The sequence below is a fragment of the Carassius auratus genome, chromosome 27 (genome assembly GCF_003368295.1).
Source record: "Carassius auratus strain Wakin chromosome 27, ASM336829v1, whole genome shotgun sequence".
Classification (NCBI taxonomy): Eukaryota; Metazoa; Chordata; class Actinopteri; order Cypriniformes; family Cyprinidae; genus Carassius; species Carassius auratus.
The window spans coordinates 22,187,372-22,206,137 of NC_039269.1; the positions used below are offsets into that span (position 1 = coordinate 22,187,372).

Here is an 18,766-nt window from a genome sequence, read left to right on the forward strand (position 1 = left end):
GGTGTTTTACATAAAAACTCAGCCCTACCTGAAGTGTTCCTGAGTGTAACAGAAATGAGAGGAATTGTTGGCGCATTTGAAGTGGATAAAACCTTTAATCAAAGTTTTCCTAAAACCTAAAACCAAAATGGGTTCTTGTCTTTGGACAACTTTCATGAACATTTTTGATCCACTTCAAATGTTGACTACTATATTTGAGCCCTGTGTTGTCCACATGAACTACTGTGAGTATTTTATTGTCATTTCCCCACATTTATAATTTGTAGATTTTCTATCTAGGTTTGCAGTTGAGTGCAGTTCTCACATTGTCACATAGTAATGTAGTTGGCAGTAGATGGTGCAGTTGAAATGTTCAGGACAGTGTTTATTGTAACTGCGGTTTGAAACTTGACCTAACTGATATTTGGCTTCTTTGTTATTTTTGCAGACATTTAGATTGCTGAACAAAGTGGCTTTGAAGTGTCAGACAGTCTTTCTGCACTGACACAAACTGAAGTAAGGCCTGTGTTGACACAACCCCAAAGAGAGTGATTATTTATTAAGGCTGTGCTTGGTGGAGAAAGGAAAAGAAGTCTTCTCGTCCTTATAAGGTCCAGCTCTTCTAAGAAATGTCAGGATGTGCTGGATAAGCAAAGGCATGACTCATTGTTTCTCGTTTTGAACCTGCCAAAGAAAATCTAACCTTGTTTTTTATATTGTTTCTGGCGGATGGAATATTTAATACTTCCTTAGTCTGTTGTTTGCTTCTTTTATGTGGCTAATGAGCAGGTCCACACTGAATTTGTGTGTATTTAATATGCCCTGAACATTCATTTATTAAATATCTGGCTTCTTAAGTAGTGCTGTCAGTTAACAATAAGAGTACAGTTCCAATTTAAAACTTTTTTTTGGTCATGTTTAAATCTGCTTTGCAGTGTTGTCTCATTTGTTCACCTTTTTTTATCGGCTTTCACTCCCTCTCATTAATCCCTAACCTGTTTTGAATAGGCTGCGTTGCCTCTGCTCCATGTAGCAAGTGAAAATAAGTGAGTGAATCATGATCAAAATATAGCCTTTAGATGTTTTCTTCATCAGGCCTTGCAAATGAATCCAGTGACATAATTATAAAAAAATCACCTTGTGCTCAAGCTAAGATGAGTTGAGCATTTATGAAATGTGTGCAACTGCAACCTTCATACAAAGTCACTTGTTCCTGCCTTTCTTTTCCTGAAAGGAAAGAAAAAATGGAAAGTTCATAAAAAATTCAAAGAATTGTTAATGGCCCATTTGCAGTAGTTGGTCTTGGTCAAGTGGCTTTTAACTTCTGTCATCCTATCCTTCAGTCCTTTCACAAAACTTTCCACGAACCTATTTCTGTTTCTTTTTGTAGCTAGATTAAAGAAGTGGAGTCTGACTCAGACTGAGTGCAAAAAAAGAGCTTGATTGCCAGTGAGAGACTAAATGTCGGTCTGGAAAAACTTTCCAACCATGCCTCATATATGCACCTCTGTGCCACGATGCTAAATGGTCTGTCAGACCGCATAGATGGACCAGGAAGCTCTTGAACTGTTAAATGAAGATCAGTTGAGCTGGTCTGGAATATGAAAGTTAGCTGATCAAAAATCTAAAGGCCACTTTTCATTGTATGTAAAATACTAACAGCACCATGGCTTTAGCTCATTTGCTTCCATCTTCATTCCTCTCTCCCCCACTTCTCTCTCCTTTATCTGGTAATGCTCTCTTTCTCAGTCGATATATCACCTCGTTCTGCTAATCCCTTTTCAAGAGCAAACACAGCATTGACCAGCATTGGCTTGACTGCTGCTGAGCTGACATGCCTGTCACCCTAGATATACAGTAGAGCCATCAGATGAAAATCAAACACAAATTTCGATATAAGCCAAGAGGAGACTGGTTTCCCTTTGCTAAAGTAAGGAAAATTAGCTTCCTTTGCTCCTGTTAACAAACGTTGGTTTTCACGAGGTGTACCGGGCGCATGCGCAACACTGACCTCATACGTCATCGTCCTGGAGCTGCTTCTGTATACAACTGTTGGTGCAAGCTGCATTAAAATTATTATTACGTTTTGAATATGGATATTTTTGTTACAAAAACATACCGATTCATTACAGAAGGCCCTTGTTCACCACCTGAGTCATGTTCGGTGCTTTTTTTTATGGTTGGGCGCTTTTTATTTAACTTCTTTTGGACTGATGCACTGCAACACCCGCTGAGTGTCATTAAACAGTTTGAAAGATCAAAGACAATTTTTGATATAACTCTGACTGGATTTGTTTGATAGAAGAAAGTCATATACACATATTTTTGGGTGAGCTAACCCTTTAAAGTGTGGTCGCATTTACCATTATTCTAAAAATATTCACAGGTAAAAACCAGTCATTTCAATAGGAAAACTTGCAATCAGGAATTTTAAATGAGGATATTGGATTCCCTATACAGATTTCACAATGGGTTCAAGCTGCTTAGTTTGAAAGTGACTTCTCTGTGATCTGTGCTTTATACTATACATCACTACGCTATCGACAGTGGACTTGTTTCACCAAAATTAGTGGACCATTAGTGTCCAGATGCTTATATGTTCCTGCACAGATCCTCTTAATGGAAAATGTCAACTTCTGGCTCAACCAATAACTGAGTTTGGGGCAGGACTTCCTGTTTGATTGGAAGACATGGGTGTAAAAATTACACCCTTAAGCTATAAAATATTTATAGAAGAAATATTTGTGAAGTATATGGGAAAATAGGTTTTATGACATTTTAGCTGGCTTATACCTGTTTTGTTACATGACTGCTGGCTACTGCTAATTTTACAGATAATGTAAGTCTCTGTGTTTTACCTTTCTTTAAATTCCATGATGACATTTTTAAGGACTTATGAAATACATTTTCTGCAATGAAGATAAACAAAAAAGGTACAGTGAAAGCACTGTGCCATTATGCCATGAGTTTGGCCTTCCTGCATGAATTTAACATAAATCATAATTCTCCTTCACGGTGTGTTATCTCTGGTTTGGTCGGAGTACGTAATTATGATCAGTGAGCACTCCATGTTCTTTGTGTATTAAAGAAAGTGGTTTTGTGGAACAGATATTTATGAGGCACTATACTTATTCTGATTTCTTTTGTTAACCATTGGAAACCACATGACACGCATGGAAGAACTTTTTCCAAAGCTTGAAGTTTCAGGCAGCTTCACTGTTTTTGTTCAGTGGGAAACAGGCTTTTTTTTTTTTTTTTTTTTTTTACTCTGTTGTCTGTTCCTTGTTTTTCCCTAGCTGGGGACGGTTTTCTCCTGATAGTGTTTTTAGGAGCTGTCATGTTAAACTGGGTCTCTTTTCAGCATTCATCTCATCTTTGAGATGTTCTTTTAAATGGCTCTAGAAGTTACAAGGAGAAGACAATGTGATGTCTGCCACAACATCTTCCTGTGGATTGTAACTAATGTGTAATAAAAATTCTGAATTTCTTTGCATCTTAAAAGTGAAATCTGAGAATCAAACTCACTGCACCAAAGTCTGGAAATGAGCAGGATGTAGAAAATGACATGCGCTGTGCTTGCTATGAAGTGGCCCCTTTTCTCATCAGGGCTTGAGTCACCATGAATAATTGTGAAAGTTGCTGGACAGCTGGAGGACTAACACCTGCCCACGATCGCTGCTTCTTACCCTCCAGCCTGTGGGAAACCCAGCAGTGCTCTTCCTTCAGAACCTCATCGCCTGTTTGGTAAAGGGGTGTGGATGTGGTGACCGGCTGAAGGAAGCTAAGTGGTATGAGGCTGAGTGTGAGTCAGCATTGCTCTGCGTTTCCCGGACCGCACACTGATGTGTCTATCCTGGTGGACTGTGTCATCAGTATGCTGTTCTCCTGTGGCTGTCTATCATCTCTGTTGGATGGCCATACTATACTGTCACCAGTGTGGCGAGGCGCTACAGTACAAGGAGCCAGGCTCGAGTTACTTCCTTCTGGGCGCCAGTCTTCATTAGAATGCCATCCGTTTGTTTATCAAATATGTAAATACACAGTGTCCCCAGAACACATTTGAACACTTAAGCCTATATATCTAAAGAATTTCATTGCAGTAGGTACCAAAACATCAAATAAAGTGCCACCATAGAGCTTTTCACCAAACTAGCTTTACTTTTCAGAGCCACTTTGCAGTGGCATTTAAGCAATTTAAGAGTGACGTGGATGGACCGTATTGAGGAAGCATGCACCAATATAAAAATTCTTGCCAAGTCAGTAATTGATTATGATAAACAATTATATCAGTCATAATATGAAAAACAATAAAAGCTTTATAGAATTTTGGTTTATATGAAAATAAATCAGAAAATGACAGTGTACAGCATGAAAAATAGGTATTAATTTTGAAATCTGAAGATTTAACAGTAATGAACATTTAAAAGTGTTATTAAGTTATTTATATTTTTAAAGATTAAAAGTGAGTGTTAGATGAAGGTAAATGTATGTTGACAATAAATAGCTAATGTTATCCACACTGGATTTGAAGGTTTCTTTTTTTTGTTTACACTGATGCAAAGAATTGATTAAAAGTGAATGTAAAGACATTTATATTATTACAGAAGATTTCTATTTCAAATACATTTAAAGTTAATTTGTCCTTTTTGTTCATCAAAGAATCTTGAAGTGCATCCTGGTTTCCAGAAACTTTATTTAAATATTTCATTTGTTTTGTAATAAGAAGAAACTACATTAATAAAAATGGAAACCAGTTGTTTTAAAACATAATAATTTCCACACATAAAACTGTTTTACTTTATTTTTGAACAAATAAATGCAGCCTTGGTGAAAATAAAAGATTTAATTCCAAAATAATAAAATGAATATCCTATGGAGCCCACACTTAAAAAAAAAAAAAAAAAAAAAAAGTGTGTTTAAAATCTATAAAACTATTTTTTTTTTTTTTTTTGGGTGAAATGTTCTGCTTGAAATGTGTTCTTGCGCCGTCTTAACTAAATGTCACTTGGTTTGATATTTTGTAATACAGTGATGATGCAATGACCTTCAAACCGTTTCATCTGTGGCTTAAGTGTTCAGATGCTTTTTGGGGACACTGTGTACAAGTACTCCTGAGCTCCAAATGAGAATGCAGCAATGAGCTGGTCATGCGTTTAAAAACTGTCTAGACATAAAGCAGCCCCAAATTCATTCATGCACCTAATGCTGTTTATTGATAGATGGCATCTGATGGAGCTTTGTAAGAGCTAACTATAGAGATGTACATCATTTAAAGTCCACTCACGTAGTAAATGTGGAGATATATCAGCACTAGTTTTGACTTCATAAGCTCTAAAGGCTTTTTACATTTATTATGTGCTCACCGGGGCTCAGAGGTGAAGAATGTTTGATCCTCACACTTGAATTATTCTGCTTTGGACTCTACTAGAGAAACTATACCTGTCTATAACTCATGCCTGCATGGTGAGAAAGTGTCTTCTGAGTATTTGTTTCCTAACCAGACATGATTAAAGGATTAGTTCACGACCAGAATGAAAATTCTGTCATCATTTATTTACTCTCCACTCGTTACAAACCTGAGTTTTGTTTCTTTTGTTGAAAACAAGATATTCTGAAAAATGTTGGCATCTGAAGAGTTGATGAGCACCACTGACTTCCATAGTAGGAAGAAAATAATATGGAAGTCAATGGTGCTCATGAACTTGTTAGGATAATAATAATAATAATAATAATAATAATTCCTTATATTTATATAGTGCTTTTCTAAGCACTCAAAGTGCTTTACATTGTCAGGGGTATCTCTTCATGCACCACCAGTGTGCAGCATCCACCTGGATGATGCGACGGCAGCCATATTGCACCAGAACGCCCACCACACACCAGCTTACTGATGGAGAGGAGACAGAGTGATGAAGCCAATCAGTAGATATGAGGATTGTTAGGATACCAACATTTTTCAAAATATCTTCTTTTGTGTTCCACAGAAGAAAGAAACTCATACAGGTTTGGAACAAGTGGAAGGTGAGTAAATGATGACAGAATTTTCATTCTGGTAGTGAACTAATCCTTTAAGTTTTCCAAGTCTCTTATGCTCAACAAGGCTGCGTTTATTTGCTGAGTAAAAGAATGGTATGGTAAAATATTCCATTTCAAATAATGTTTTCTGTTTTAATATATTTTAAAGCGCAATTGGTTTCTGTCATGAAAAAGCTGATTTTTTTTGCAGTCATTACTCCAGTCATCAGTGTCACGTGATCCTTCAGAAATCAGTGTAATATACTGATTGTCTGCTCAAATAATATTTCTCATTGTAAATAAAAAAAAGAAGAAAAAAAAACTGTTGTGCTGATAATATTTTTGTAGAAACATGATGCACTTCTCAGGATTCTTTGATTAATAGTAAGTCAAAGAGCATTTATTTGAAATATAAATATTTTTACGCAATGAACAAGTCTTCACTTTTTACCTTTATATAAATTCAGTGTGTATATGTTGAATACAAATATTAGTTTCTTTGAAAAACTCACTCCAAACTTTTGAACTCTAGTGCATGTGCAGTGGAATTTTGGACCAATGGGATTTTACCCAGAAAAACAACACATGAATAGAAACTAAGCAGCCAACAATATGTCCTGGCACTTCTTATCAAGTCCTGACGGGTTAGAGTTGTGGAAGAGTTGCACTTTTTATTTTACTCTTCTGGCACTTACTTTTTAGTAGGTATCTCTCCCATATGTCTCCTCTATGATGCTTTGCTTCTTTGCTGAAAAGTACCAGCTGTCCCATTCCAGGGAACACAAACTAATAAAACATTTGCCTTAAATTTCCTAAAAGTCACTTTGGATAAAAGTGTCTTACAAATGCATCACGTAGATATCTGCAGTGGGTCAGTGGCTCAGTTCCCATACTGTCTGTGTGCCCTGTCCAGAGCTTCTGCTCACTATATCTAAATCCTGTTTGAGGCCCCAGGGAGGTCGAGTGAAGGAAAAGAGTAAGTGGAAAAAAAGGAGGAATGGAATACAATAAAAACATGACCAAGCGATATGATTCATCTGCTGTGTAGAGTGACACCAGGGTCATCTGTTTTCCTTTCTTGGCAATTAAATGCATCATAGAGTTTGTCTGTTTGCCCGAAATGCACATGTTCTATATCTCCTCTCCTTTTGACTTTTCTTTATCTTTTGCGACCTGCTATCAGTTTGATAAGAAAGCAATACACAGTGGAGGCAGTCATTACTGTTAGTGCAGCAGCTGTTGCAGTTGCACTAAAGCATAATCAGTGCAGAGCACTTTTTTACACAGGCTGCTTTGCTGTAGCAGAGGGCCTTTGCTGATTAGCTTGTTTCTGTCTGTAGGGCATTCATGCTGCTCTGACATCTTCATACGAGTTTGAATAGTTATGACCATCGCTTCATTGTTCCGTCTGACTGATGCGGTTTCAAAACAGTAGACACTAATTAAGATTTAATTGCTATCTGCTGGTTTCCTCCTGCTGCAAAAAAAATAGTACAATCTACTATATCTCTGCCCCTCTTTTGGGGTGTAATTTATACTCCCAAAGAGTGTATAAAAGCCTTGGAAAAACATTTTGGAAGAAAAACTGCATTGCAAAATTAGGTCAGTTATTGTTTCTTTTAGGCTGTAAAAATAAAAGGAAAATAACCATTATTGATCATGAAATGTGGGTTTTTTAAGCTGCCAAGTAGGATGTGGTCTGTTGTTCTGTCAGTCTCTCTACACTACTGTTCAAATATTTGGTGTCAGTATTGATTTTTTTAATTATTAGGATTTATGAATTTAAAGAATTTAAAAGTATTTCCTTGACACGGTCACCACTGACTGAGATGCTACTCCTAAATGAAATGCAGAAATGCACATTTTCTGTGAAGCTGCTTTGCAACGTTTAACTTGCTTCTTCGATTAAATTGAGGAATTTCTTTGTATTTTATTAAAATACATTCTCCTTTCAATTATGAATAACAAACCGATATCTTTTTACTGGTCAGGGAGTACAGTTTGTCAACCTTAACTATTAACAACCCTTAAAGAGAGGGAAATGGTAGGTTGGAATGTCTGATAAGAACTAACTGTAAAATCTTATTGTTGATAAGGATGTTGTTCAAGGACCAATAAGAATGCAAAATCAGGAACGGCTTGATGTCCGTATTGGTTGAATCATAGGTTAAAGCATATTTGCTTTGTTGCTTGGACTGCTTTTATATATTTTTTTATCACTCCCTTTTATTGTACATTTATGTGTGGAGTTGTTATAAAAGAAAACCAGGTAATTATTATAACAGTCATTGTGCTAATAATTCAGGCTGTTTCCCTTTTAATAATTGTATTCTGCACTCCTTTTGATTTCCAATCTCTCACTCTGAATAATAATTAAGCACTTCATGCCACATTTTGCAGCATTTCACTGAATTGCTATCCTCGGTTTTTGAAACATCCATATTTCATATTTCCTCATTCAGTGACGTCCTTCCCACTTTCCCCCCGGGGCTGTGAAGGGTTAAGTGTGCACCCTGGTCACCGTGTGAAGGAGTTAGTGGCCAGGAAGTGTGTAATCCTTCTTTTATTAATGTATTGTTGTCACGGGGGTCAGGTTCTCTCTCGCAGCGACAGCTTTTGAAAGTCATTACTCAAGTGGAGACAAACAAAGCTCAAAGCAAGCCCCCCTTCGACGGCATGTGCACAGTAACAAGACCAGGCCTGACCGCTAACAAGGAAGAGCTCACACAAACTCCCAATTTACCGTCCGAAGGGAAACCTTTCCCATTGCAGTGATTCCTTAATGAGTGCTCCTGTATAGTATATCGGTTCTTCATCCTTCAACTGTTAATTGGCCAAATATAAGCAGACCAGCGTGTCGTGATTTATTGCTCTACCTGGCAGAAATAACAAGATCTATTTTCTTGTTGAGTATAACATGTTGAGGGGGTTATTTTGAGGAAAATGCTCCAAAGCTGCCAACATCGTACAGCCTAGAGTCTTGATACTGAAAAGCGCTGGCAGATGTGACAGAACACGGGTGCGACTTCTCATCGCGTGACTGCTACAGTGTAATTAAACATGGAACGAATGTATGGCGTGAAAGCGATGGCATTAGAAAGATAATGAGGCCGCTGCATCCTCGTTCCTCATGCTCCTGCCAGTAGAGTCTCAAAACTGTGGGTGGATGTTGTCTTGCTTTCCAAACAGTGTGTTTGCATTTCTCCATAACAATCAGTGCATGCTAATTAAAACATTAAGCTGAGATAAAGACTGTTGCCTGACAATTAAAACTTAATCTTCTAGGAACATTCATCTCAATTTTATAAAGTGCTAGCCATCCCAAAGCAGTTAAGCCAACTAACCAGGGAGGTCCTATGCAGTAAGAAGATTCCCATCAGACATTTAAGATGTTTGTATAGGCGTATGCACCCACTGAGTGATATGAAGGTGTGAAGGCTTCTGTTTTAGCCCCCCACCAGCCTGGAAATAGAGATGGCAGGCAAAGGAAATAGTGCAGGATCATGTGTTGATCAGCCCATTAAATTGTCATTAAAAAGCCGCCGCTTTGCTACGGTCCACACTCTTCCTGTCGTATTGAGTTCAACCTGAATTGACAACCAGCAACGTCAAAGCCCACTTTGAAAGCACACGATGTTATTGAGAGGCTCTGTTTGAGGACACTGGAGCTGAAGAGTGTTATCCTCTTATGATAAATAAGTTCTTCATTGTGTCTGTACTGAGACTAGACAGTGGAAAGTCAAAGCTGCCCATGGTAAACCGAAACATTCATGACCACAATGTGATTATATTTACTTTGAACCTTTGATATTCAACAAAGAAGTGGTTGCTGTTCATTTAACCGTTGTTCAGAACAATGACACAGCTGGAAACTTGTGGTTTTATTAAACTGTGACTGTAAATTGTGTTCAGAATCAGTATGTCACAGTTCCAGTTACTTAGCACATTAAAGACCTTTCTGCTGACTCTCAACAGCACCAGCAGAAAGATGTGTAAGGTCTTCTGTGAGAATATGCTATAGTCCTGCTGCAGGGAGGCATGAGGATTTCAGCAATGCATGTCATTGTCTGTCATTTTCACAGTGGAAATGGAGGTAGTGTCTTTGGGATTATTTGGTGAATGAAATTCAAAATGTATGCATTTAGCAGACGCTTTCATGCATATGCGTACATTATGAAATTTTATTTAAAAGAACAGAATTTATTTGAAATGGAAAATATTTTTTACATTCTATATATTTTTTTTTTTTAGCTTTCCTTCAAAGTAGGGTTGTCACTAACAGTTATTTTGGTAATTGAGTTATCAGTCAATTAATCGAGTAGTCTCATATTTTTTGCGGTAATGAAAATAGACATATGCAAACAATAGACTTTAACTTAAAATACATACATAATAGCAATAGCCCATAACAATTATTGGTTCAAATAACAGATGCACTTAACCACATGCATATAAATAAAGTGCATGTTAAACTTGGAGTGCATATACTGCATTTATTTAATCGCATACTTTGTGAATACACAAAAGTGCTGTGCTTTTTGATTTTTGAATGGTTTTAATATTCCGTGCAGCCTTAGAAAACGATCTAATAATTCTTTTCATGGATTCTTGTCCATGGAATGCGCCACTTCTGATATTTTGCCAGTTAATCGACATGGGCAAAATGCAGTCAAGGATTTTTTTTAAATCAAGTACTCTAATTTAACTGAGGAATCATGATAGCCCTGCTTCAAAGTTTACTGAGACCCCCTATTGTGCCCCAGCTCCTGGGTTGAGAGCCATGCTTATAACTGTTTCATAAATAAATCTGAACACTCAAAGTATTAAATAATTTAGCTTCATGCAACCTGTTGGAGATGACCATTGCTTCTTGTATTTCATACCACGGTTCGCTCAACTTATGGCAGGAAAGGGGCATTCAGGAAATGTAATTTCCTCTCAAAGACATACATATTACTGAAAAGGGGAAAACTCTACATGTTTCTTGATTCCCAGAAGTAAATCCTGGCATCCTGAAGCTGGCTGACTGTTACAGTTTTTCTCAGTCGCTTTGGTGCATTTCTCGGATCATCCTTGAGATTTGCAAAACAGTAAGTGCATTTCTCAAAACAACTCGTACAAAGAGCAAAACACCATGGATTACCTGCAAAAGCCAGTCTCCTGCTCAAAATCCTTAGTTCATCTCTCAAAAATAAATATCTGTGTCAATGAACATGTCAGTGCCATCAGAATGACAAGTCCTTGTGTCATTGTGTTCGAATAAGACAGTCAAATCGCATAGTCATGTTGTCAATATAACAGTGTACTCTGGAGCGATGTTCTGATGGAAACTATGGCTAAAGTTTTGATGACAGTTACTGTATTGAACAGTATGCCACATGCTTATGTATGCCATATAATCATTCAAAAGTACACATTTACACATTACTGTATGTGGGATATTGTCTGAAAGAGAATGGATTGAATTCCCAGTTACACTTTTACTAGTGGTCTGTCCCAAAGAATTATAATAAAAAAAAACAATGTCACTGTGATATAGAAAAGGAAAAAGAAATATGGGCACAAAGATGAAAATAAGTCAATTGTCAGATTGTGTAACTCTTATGTTGTCCTCTGTCTATACAGTATACAGTAAGCTTTCTAACTGAAGATTCATGAGATGAACCTTTGAGCTGTTTCAGAGAAATGGTTTATCATTGGTTTATCATCTATGTTCTCTTTATTAATCAAGATTCACTTGCACAATTCATGCCAAATATACAAAAGGTCTAATAATAAATTGTAAAAATAAAAATAAAAAGTGCGCTTGGCAGTTTATGACAACTAGATTAACCATTTTGCATTTAATGACTTATACGATGAACTAAAGACTAGATGTTTTGAGGGTTAAGACAATTGCACAGAGAACTATATAATACATTTTGAGCAACATGACATTAGCAACTGATAATGTAGGACACCGCAGATAAATGTGCGTAATCAATTGCATGAATGTACAAAAGCAATTGCAACTTGTTCAAAAGAATGAGAGACTGGTTTTATGATGTGTAGAAATGACTAGATGATGTGGAGGTTGTACAAGTAGTTTTGAGAATTTCATTTCTGACATGAGAAATGCACCAAAGAGACTGAGAAAAACTGTAATGCACTTGATACTCTGTATCTTGTTGTAAAAGGCAGTTGCTGAACTGTAAGATTATCACAGGCGCCACCAGGTTTTAGTGTAACTGGCTGGGCAAGCAAGACCAGTCCATTGTGAACGGTGTCTCCACACAGAATATGGAAGGTGTTGGGTCGTCCCTGTAAATCTCACTCTATGGATGTTTTTCTAGGTGCCACCTCTCTAATGCCCAACTTTAATGATTCCATGCTGAAAAACATTACCCAGAGACCATTACTGTGAGGAAATGCAGACGTCTAATGCATTTATGAATCTAAATTGTGAATGCAGATAATACTGCTATAAATGTTTTCATGCATGGCTATAGTCAGAGTTTATATGAGGTAAGGTTGTGGTTGAAATCCTGGAGACTTGTTCTCTGCTGTTGCTCTGCTGAGACACAGAGAAGACAAGACTTTAATGTGGCCTGCTGTGAGAGGAAGAAAAAACGGAAGAAAAACAATAAGGCCAGAAGGAGTGAGAAGTAAAAGCAAGAGGGAAAAAGAAAATGAATTGGAGAATAAAGGAGCGTGTGCTTTGGCCATTGAGAACATTTTCTTTTGAGACAAACTAATGAGCTCATTCACTTATATGTATTGAAATAAATATGTCTGCAGTCTCACAATGACTCATCTGGTGAAATAATTATCATTAGAGAGATCTAATGTAATATACGTAAAAGGCTCTAGTTACACTGAGAAGAAATAAAATTTTTGCAGTTAAGTTCACAATATTTTTAGTAGCGCGTGGAAGCAGGAAGACTGCTCTTGTTTAAAGTGTGGTTGGTTAGTGCTGGTCTCCAATAATACAGCACAAAAATGTGTCATCAGAGCAATACAGGAAAGAAGGCTACATCGCGGAAATCAGAGGGCCCTACTATTGTAGCAAACAAGTATGATAACTCATTTGTGAGAGTAAAGACGGGGACATTTGTTGTTTATTTACTTTAGTATTGAGTAGAGATGCATGATTCTGGATAAATTGAGTAAAAGAGATCACAATTCTCGCATGATTCTGAATGAAACAAAATCATGTATGACAATATTATTGCTGCAGTTTTTTAAAAAGTGAATTATTAAACATTTTAATATACACTACCAGTTCAAAAGTTTCTGAACAGTAAGATTTTCCCTTTTTTTTTTTAAGAATTCTCTTCTGCGCACCAATACATTTATTTGCTCCAAAATAGAGCAAAAGTAGTAATATTGTAAAATATTTTTACGATTTAAAATAACTGCTTTCTCTTGTAATATATTTTAAAATGTAATTACTTTTTTTGATCAAAGCGGAATTTTCAGCATCATTTCTCTAGTCTTCAGAGTCATACTATCCTTCAGAAATCATTCTAATATGCAGATTTGCTGTTAAATTGCTGTTTATTATTATTATAATTTGTCAATATTTAAAACACTTGAGTAATTTTTTTTCAGGATCCTTTGAATAGAAAGAACAAATCCTTTGAATTGCTTAAAAGTGATAATAAAGATATTTATTACAAAATCTCACAATTTTACAACTGTTTTCAACATAATAATAATAATAATAATAAATATTTTTGAATAGCAAATCTGAATAATAGAATGATTTCTGAACGATCACGTGACAATGAAGATTGCATTAATGATGCAAAAAGTTTAGCTTTAAAATCAAAGGAATAAATTACATTTTAAAATACATTAAATAGAATGCAGTTATTCTAAATTGTGAAAACCTTTCACAGTTTTACTGTTTTTCTGTACTTTGGATCAAATAAATTCAGGCTTGGTGAGCAGAAGAGACTTCTTAAAAAAAACATTCCACATCGTACGGTTCAAAAACTTTTGACTGGTACTGTGTATATATAATAATAATATTATAATATAATATGAAAAAGTTGTTTGAATCGGTGATCATAGACCAACTTCACTTGTTTCATTACTGGATGAATCAGCGTTTTTGAACGATTCTCTTGAATGAATTTATCATTCATTGACAAATAGATTTTTAAGTTACTTTTCGCCACCTAGTGGCAAAACAATCTACGCAAATGCTTTTTAAAGCGCATGTAACTTTCAAAAAGGGATTCGATTTTGATCGCTGCCATAGACATCATTGTTTATATCTGAACTATAAACTTTCACCCCAGTATTTCTGTGATAATATGACTGACTGTAAGACAGAAATAAAACTGTCTAGTTGGAAAAGACAGTTTGTGAAGATGTTCCTTAACCAAACATGGTAACTGCTCTCTCTGTGTCAGCAGAAGTGCGAACACAGATTTGAATGATCCGGTAAGACTTTGTCAAAGGTTTAATAGACTCGGGGAATCATTTTCATTTAGAAATGAGATTGTGTGTGTCTGAATCAAGATTTCAATATTTTAACGATTAATCGTGCAGCTCTAGTATTGAGTCTCTCAAACTAGGTGACAACGTAGCATCACCATAAAGTCACCATTAAACAGACTCAAGCCACCACTGCACTGCCGTCTATTGGACTGCGGAAAGATTTCAGTCTGCTGCATTACTGACTGTACTGACATACTATGCTGACACAGTGTCTGCACCGCAACAGGACACAACAAGCGACGGTTGAAAATCATTTGAACTTTGTATTAGTACGTCATAGAATGAGGCATCTGTTTTTTGTCAGGATTTGTCATGTCGCGCCGCATCCAGTGTAGACAACATCACCTGATTATAATGGGTCTATTGTATTTTGTCGCATTGTGTCATGCCACTTGCGTCCGGTGTAGCACCCACTTAGGAAATGTGATGTGACCGATGTGTGATAAGCATGACGGCCATCATCAGCTCTGGCGGCCGTAACACAGGCTTTAATGTCGTGATGCAAAGATCATCTGTAATGTCAGTGAATCTGCTTTTAAAAAATAACCATCCATTCATCATATCATCATGCAAAACTAAGAATTAAAATCATTGTAATGTGATAATCAAATACAGGAGCGGGTGGTTGGGTGGCTGATAATTTAATGGACTATAGTGAAGTTTGAGCTTACTGGCACATCTCTACATGAAGACCAATGAGTCTTCTGAGGCTTAGGTATTTGTTATAACCACATGGCAGCATTTGACATTGCAGCATGTAGTTTTATATTTGTTTGAAAGACGTATTTTGTGGTTCAGTACCGGATTTTAGTAGGTGCTTTGAGTTTTACATCATTTTACATACAATTTATTTTGGCTTAGCTGTACCAAAGAAACATTAAAAGTGTAAAAAGCTTATAGTCTAATGAAGAGAGATTCTAACCAAATATGGTCTAAAATCTGCAGTGTTCAATTTTAAAATAAATAACATTAAACTTGTTCCTCACTTGTATTGTAAAAGCTGTACATTGATTGCAGTGTATGTTGCTGTGAATAACATCATCTACCAAATACATTATGTAATATTTCACTTATAAATTCTTCCTTTTATCGTTTTCCTTGTGTTTCCTGAAAAAGAGCAACATGTACGTGGTTGTAGACTACTTGGATAGAGGCTGTAAATTAAGTGTTGTTCTCAAGGATGGCACTAGCAAAACCTAGGGTCTTAAAGATTTGTACTGTATTTCAATTGATGTGAAAAAAGTGCTTTCTCTCTCCCCTTAACCCACTTTTGTCTTTTTACTCACAGGTGGCTTTCACATTGGATTCCTGAACATCTGATTCTGGTCGGGAAAGCAAGATAAAGACAGAGAGAGAGGCCTGAACATCTGCTGAACACATCAGCGGAAGGCTATCAGCAGGTGGGCTGTATGCTGTGGCTTTGGAGACAGAGCCAGAGGACTACTTTATGCCCACAGGCCTCGGCTGTCCAAAGTGGGGGATGATCTGGAACGCTGCACACAGGCCTATCATTAGGCCATCGGGGCCCATGCTAAGGAATGGATAGTTTTGCTACTAAATGTTAGTGTAAATTCCCTTTAACTATGGGTCAGCAGTGAAGGATTGGTCTGGAAATCCTTTTTTTCCTCGGAATCAGCTAAAGAAAAGGAACTTTTATTTGCTTTTTAGGATTTATATAATTTGATGTTTTTAAATGAATGTCTACAAAGCATTTAGCGCTTTTAGGTGACTAGCGGTATATTACAAAGCAGACTTTTGGATTTATGAACAAACAAAGACCATGGCGGCTACCTATCGCATTGTGGTCAGCAGTATTAACTGTTATAACAGCGTTGTGATTGACCGTCGTGTCCAGCACACTGTACACTACTGTAATGGGCCCTGTGGTGCAATAAAACATGGACTGAACTGCACAGTGGCTCACCGCAGCACTTGTGCTGAACTTCTTGACACCCCCATATCTAGAACTTGCTCTGACCGGCCCATCAGCCTTCATGAGTCCAAAACGATGGAGCATGGTGCTTTCTGTGATGACTACCACCAGGTCGTTCCCAAAGTTAAGAAAGGATCTGCCATTCAAACCTCAGCAAGCCTCAAGGATATTACAGGGGAAGCTATCAACCTGGCCAGTGGCAAAATCAAGGAGTTTTCATTTGAGAAAATCAAATACTCTACCAGCCATGTGACTTTCAGAAAGGGCCGTAAGGTTCGGCCGGACTCCTTCAGCAGGAGGTCCACTGATCTAGACATCATCTATGGCCAGTTTGCAGGCAATGATGAGAACTGTCCTCCATTCGGCCTGTTTCAGAAATCTGTACTCGAAGAGCATAAGCTAAGTCGCAGTGCATCCCTAGAGCAGAACTTAAACAATGTGGCCACACTATACCTGAACAGCCTCACAGAGGAGAACCTTATTACCCGCATACTGGAGAAGACCAAGGCAGACAGCAGTGCCTCGGGAGAAGACATAAAAGCCTGTCTGGACATTCTCCTCAAGTGCTCAGAAGATCTGAAGAAGTGCACGGACATCATCAAACAGTGCATCAAAAGGAAGTCGATGGGTGGAAGCAGCGACGATGCTGGGAACCCTGAAGTCATTTATAAAAATGTGATGGCTCGTTTATCCAACTACCTAAAGAGGCTTCCTCTTGAGCTGGAACAGGGGCAAAGTGTGAGGCAGGAGCACAGTGAGCTTGCCGAATTAGTCAACAGCATACATGGGCTGCAACAAATCCCTTTCTCCCCCATCTTTGGAAATGAGCAGCCTCCACGCTATGAGGATGTTGTTCAATCTCCTCCGCCCACAAAGCCTCGAATGAAACCCTCCCATCCAGAACCTCCTGAAGGCTCTAGGGATCTTGCAAGCAGTTTGAAACCCATTCAGAGCCCCTCGGGTTTGCCAGCACGTACAGCTCCATCAACTAATGGGTTCCCACATGGCAGCTTGCCTTCGACCTCCAGTAGTGGTTCAGCATCTTATATCTGCCACCACACAGTCTCAGCCAGCCGACCGGACACATTTTCTTCAACAAACTCTCTCTTGTCTAACAGTAGTGAAAACCTCTGTAAGGATGCCATGGAAGCTCTGTATATTGAGGAGGAGGATTTGGATTTGGGAAGGATGCCGGACAGGGCAGTTAAAGGGGATGGGAAGCACAGTTGTAGTATTTCAGAGTCCAGACCATTCTCCAAAAGACCCACTGGCTACTCCGAGCCTAATAGTGTTGTTTCAGATAAACTCCATGAACTTAGTAGAAATGGAACTGTGTTCAAGCCTAAAAACGACTCAGTGGTCAACCAGATGTACTTGCCAAAAAGCACAGATTCCAGACTGTTTCCTAGATCAACCTCACACGTTAATAAAGGGGGATCCGATGACATTGATAAATTGCTGATGGACCTGGAGTGTCTTTCCCAGAACATGCAAAAAGAGCCCCCACTGCCCCCTAAACTTAAAAACTGTGCCCAGCAGACAGGTTCCCCCCAACATTTGATTGGTAACTCGGTGGCTAACGATCTACCAGTGGCGGGTTTGTCTGGACCCTCGATGACTAAGCCCTCTAAAACAGGGGTTGAGGCCACCGAAGAAGATGATGGAGCTCTGCTTCTCAGGATTCTTGAGAGCATTGAGAGCTTTGCTCAGGAGCTAGTAGAGAGTGGAGCTGGTAGAGGAACTCAGTCTAAGGAGCGAGAGGTCATGCGACTTCTTCAGGACACGCTAGCCAGCACCAAAGCAGAGGTGGCCCCGCTCCCACTGCCTGTACCTCAGCCTGAGACTGCATCTACACCAGCACAAACACCTAAATGCACACCTGCCCCAACACCCTCAAGTGCACATCCTGCTGTACAAACCCCTGCTTCTACTGTAAGGGACACCAGCTCAACGCTTCTCATTCAACAGACGCCCGAAGTCATCAGGGTGAGTTCAGCTAAACTGCGTCTATATAGGGTCTTCATATCTTGTCTAGTATCTGTGCAGTGTGTATCATTGGTAAAATGTAAAAAAGAAGAAAAAAAGGTAAAAAAAAAAAAAAAACAGGACCTTATAATTTACACATTTTTGAGTCTAAAATTGAATGTACCCTTGGTGTTGTCTGCTTGATCAGCATTGTCTGTTGCCAGCTGTTGGTAAATTAGTCTCTCAAATGTTCCCTGTGGCAAAGCTGCATTTCAGAATCATTAAAGATAGTCTGGGGATGAAGTCAAATGCAGAGTATTCAAGGAAACTAAAGAACTTGCAGTATATGGAGGGATTTATTAAAAAAACAGTGATCAGCTATTAAGG

The 18,766-nt window shown here is 38.0% G+C and overlaps 1 protein-coding gene across 3 annotated transcripts in view; it reads left to right on the forward strand.

Moving 5' to 3' along the window:
* The window catches only part of ppp2r3a (protein phosphatase 2, regulatory subunit B'', alpha), a 78,864-nt gene that overhangs the window by 24,922 nt on the left and 35,176 nt on the right, over nucleotides 1-18,766 (forward strand). For 2 of the 3 annotated variants that reach the window (XM_026206680.1, XM_026206682.1), the window contains exon 3: nucleotides 15,770-18,400. In XM_026206680.1, coding sequence (XP_026062465.1) covers nucleotides 16,262-18,400 — 2,139 coding nt within the window. In that variant the 5' untranslated portion in view covers nucleotides 15,770-16,261. Of the gene's footprint in view, nucleotides 1-15,769; nucleotides 18,401-18,766 lie in introns of those variants that run through there. The other variant, XM_026206679.1, reaches the window with a different exon arrangement.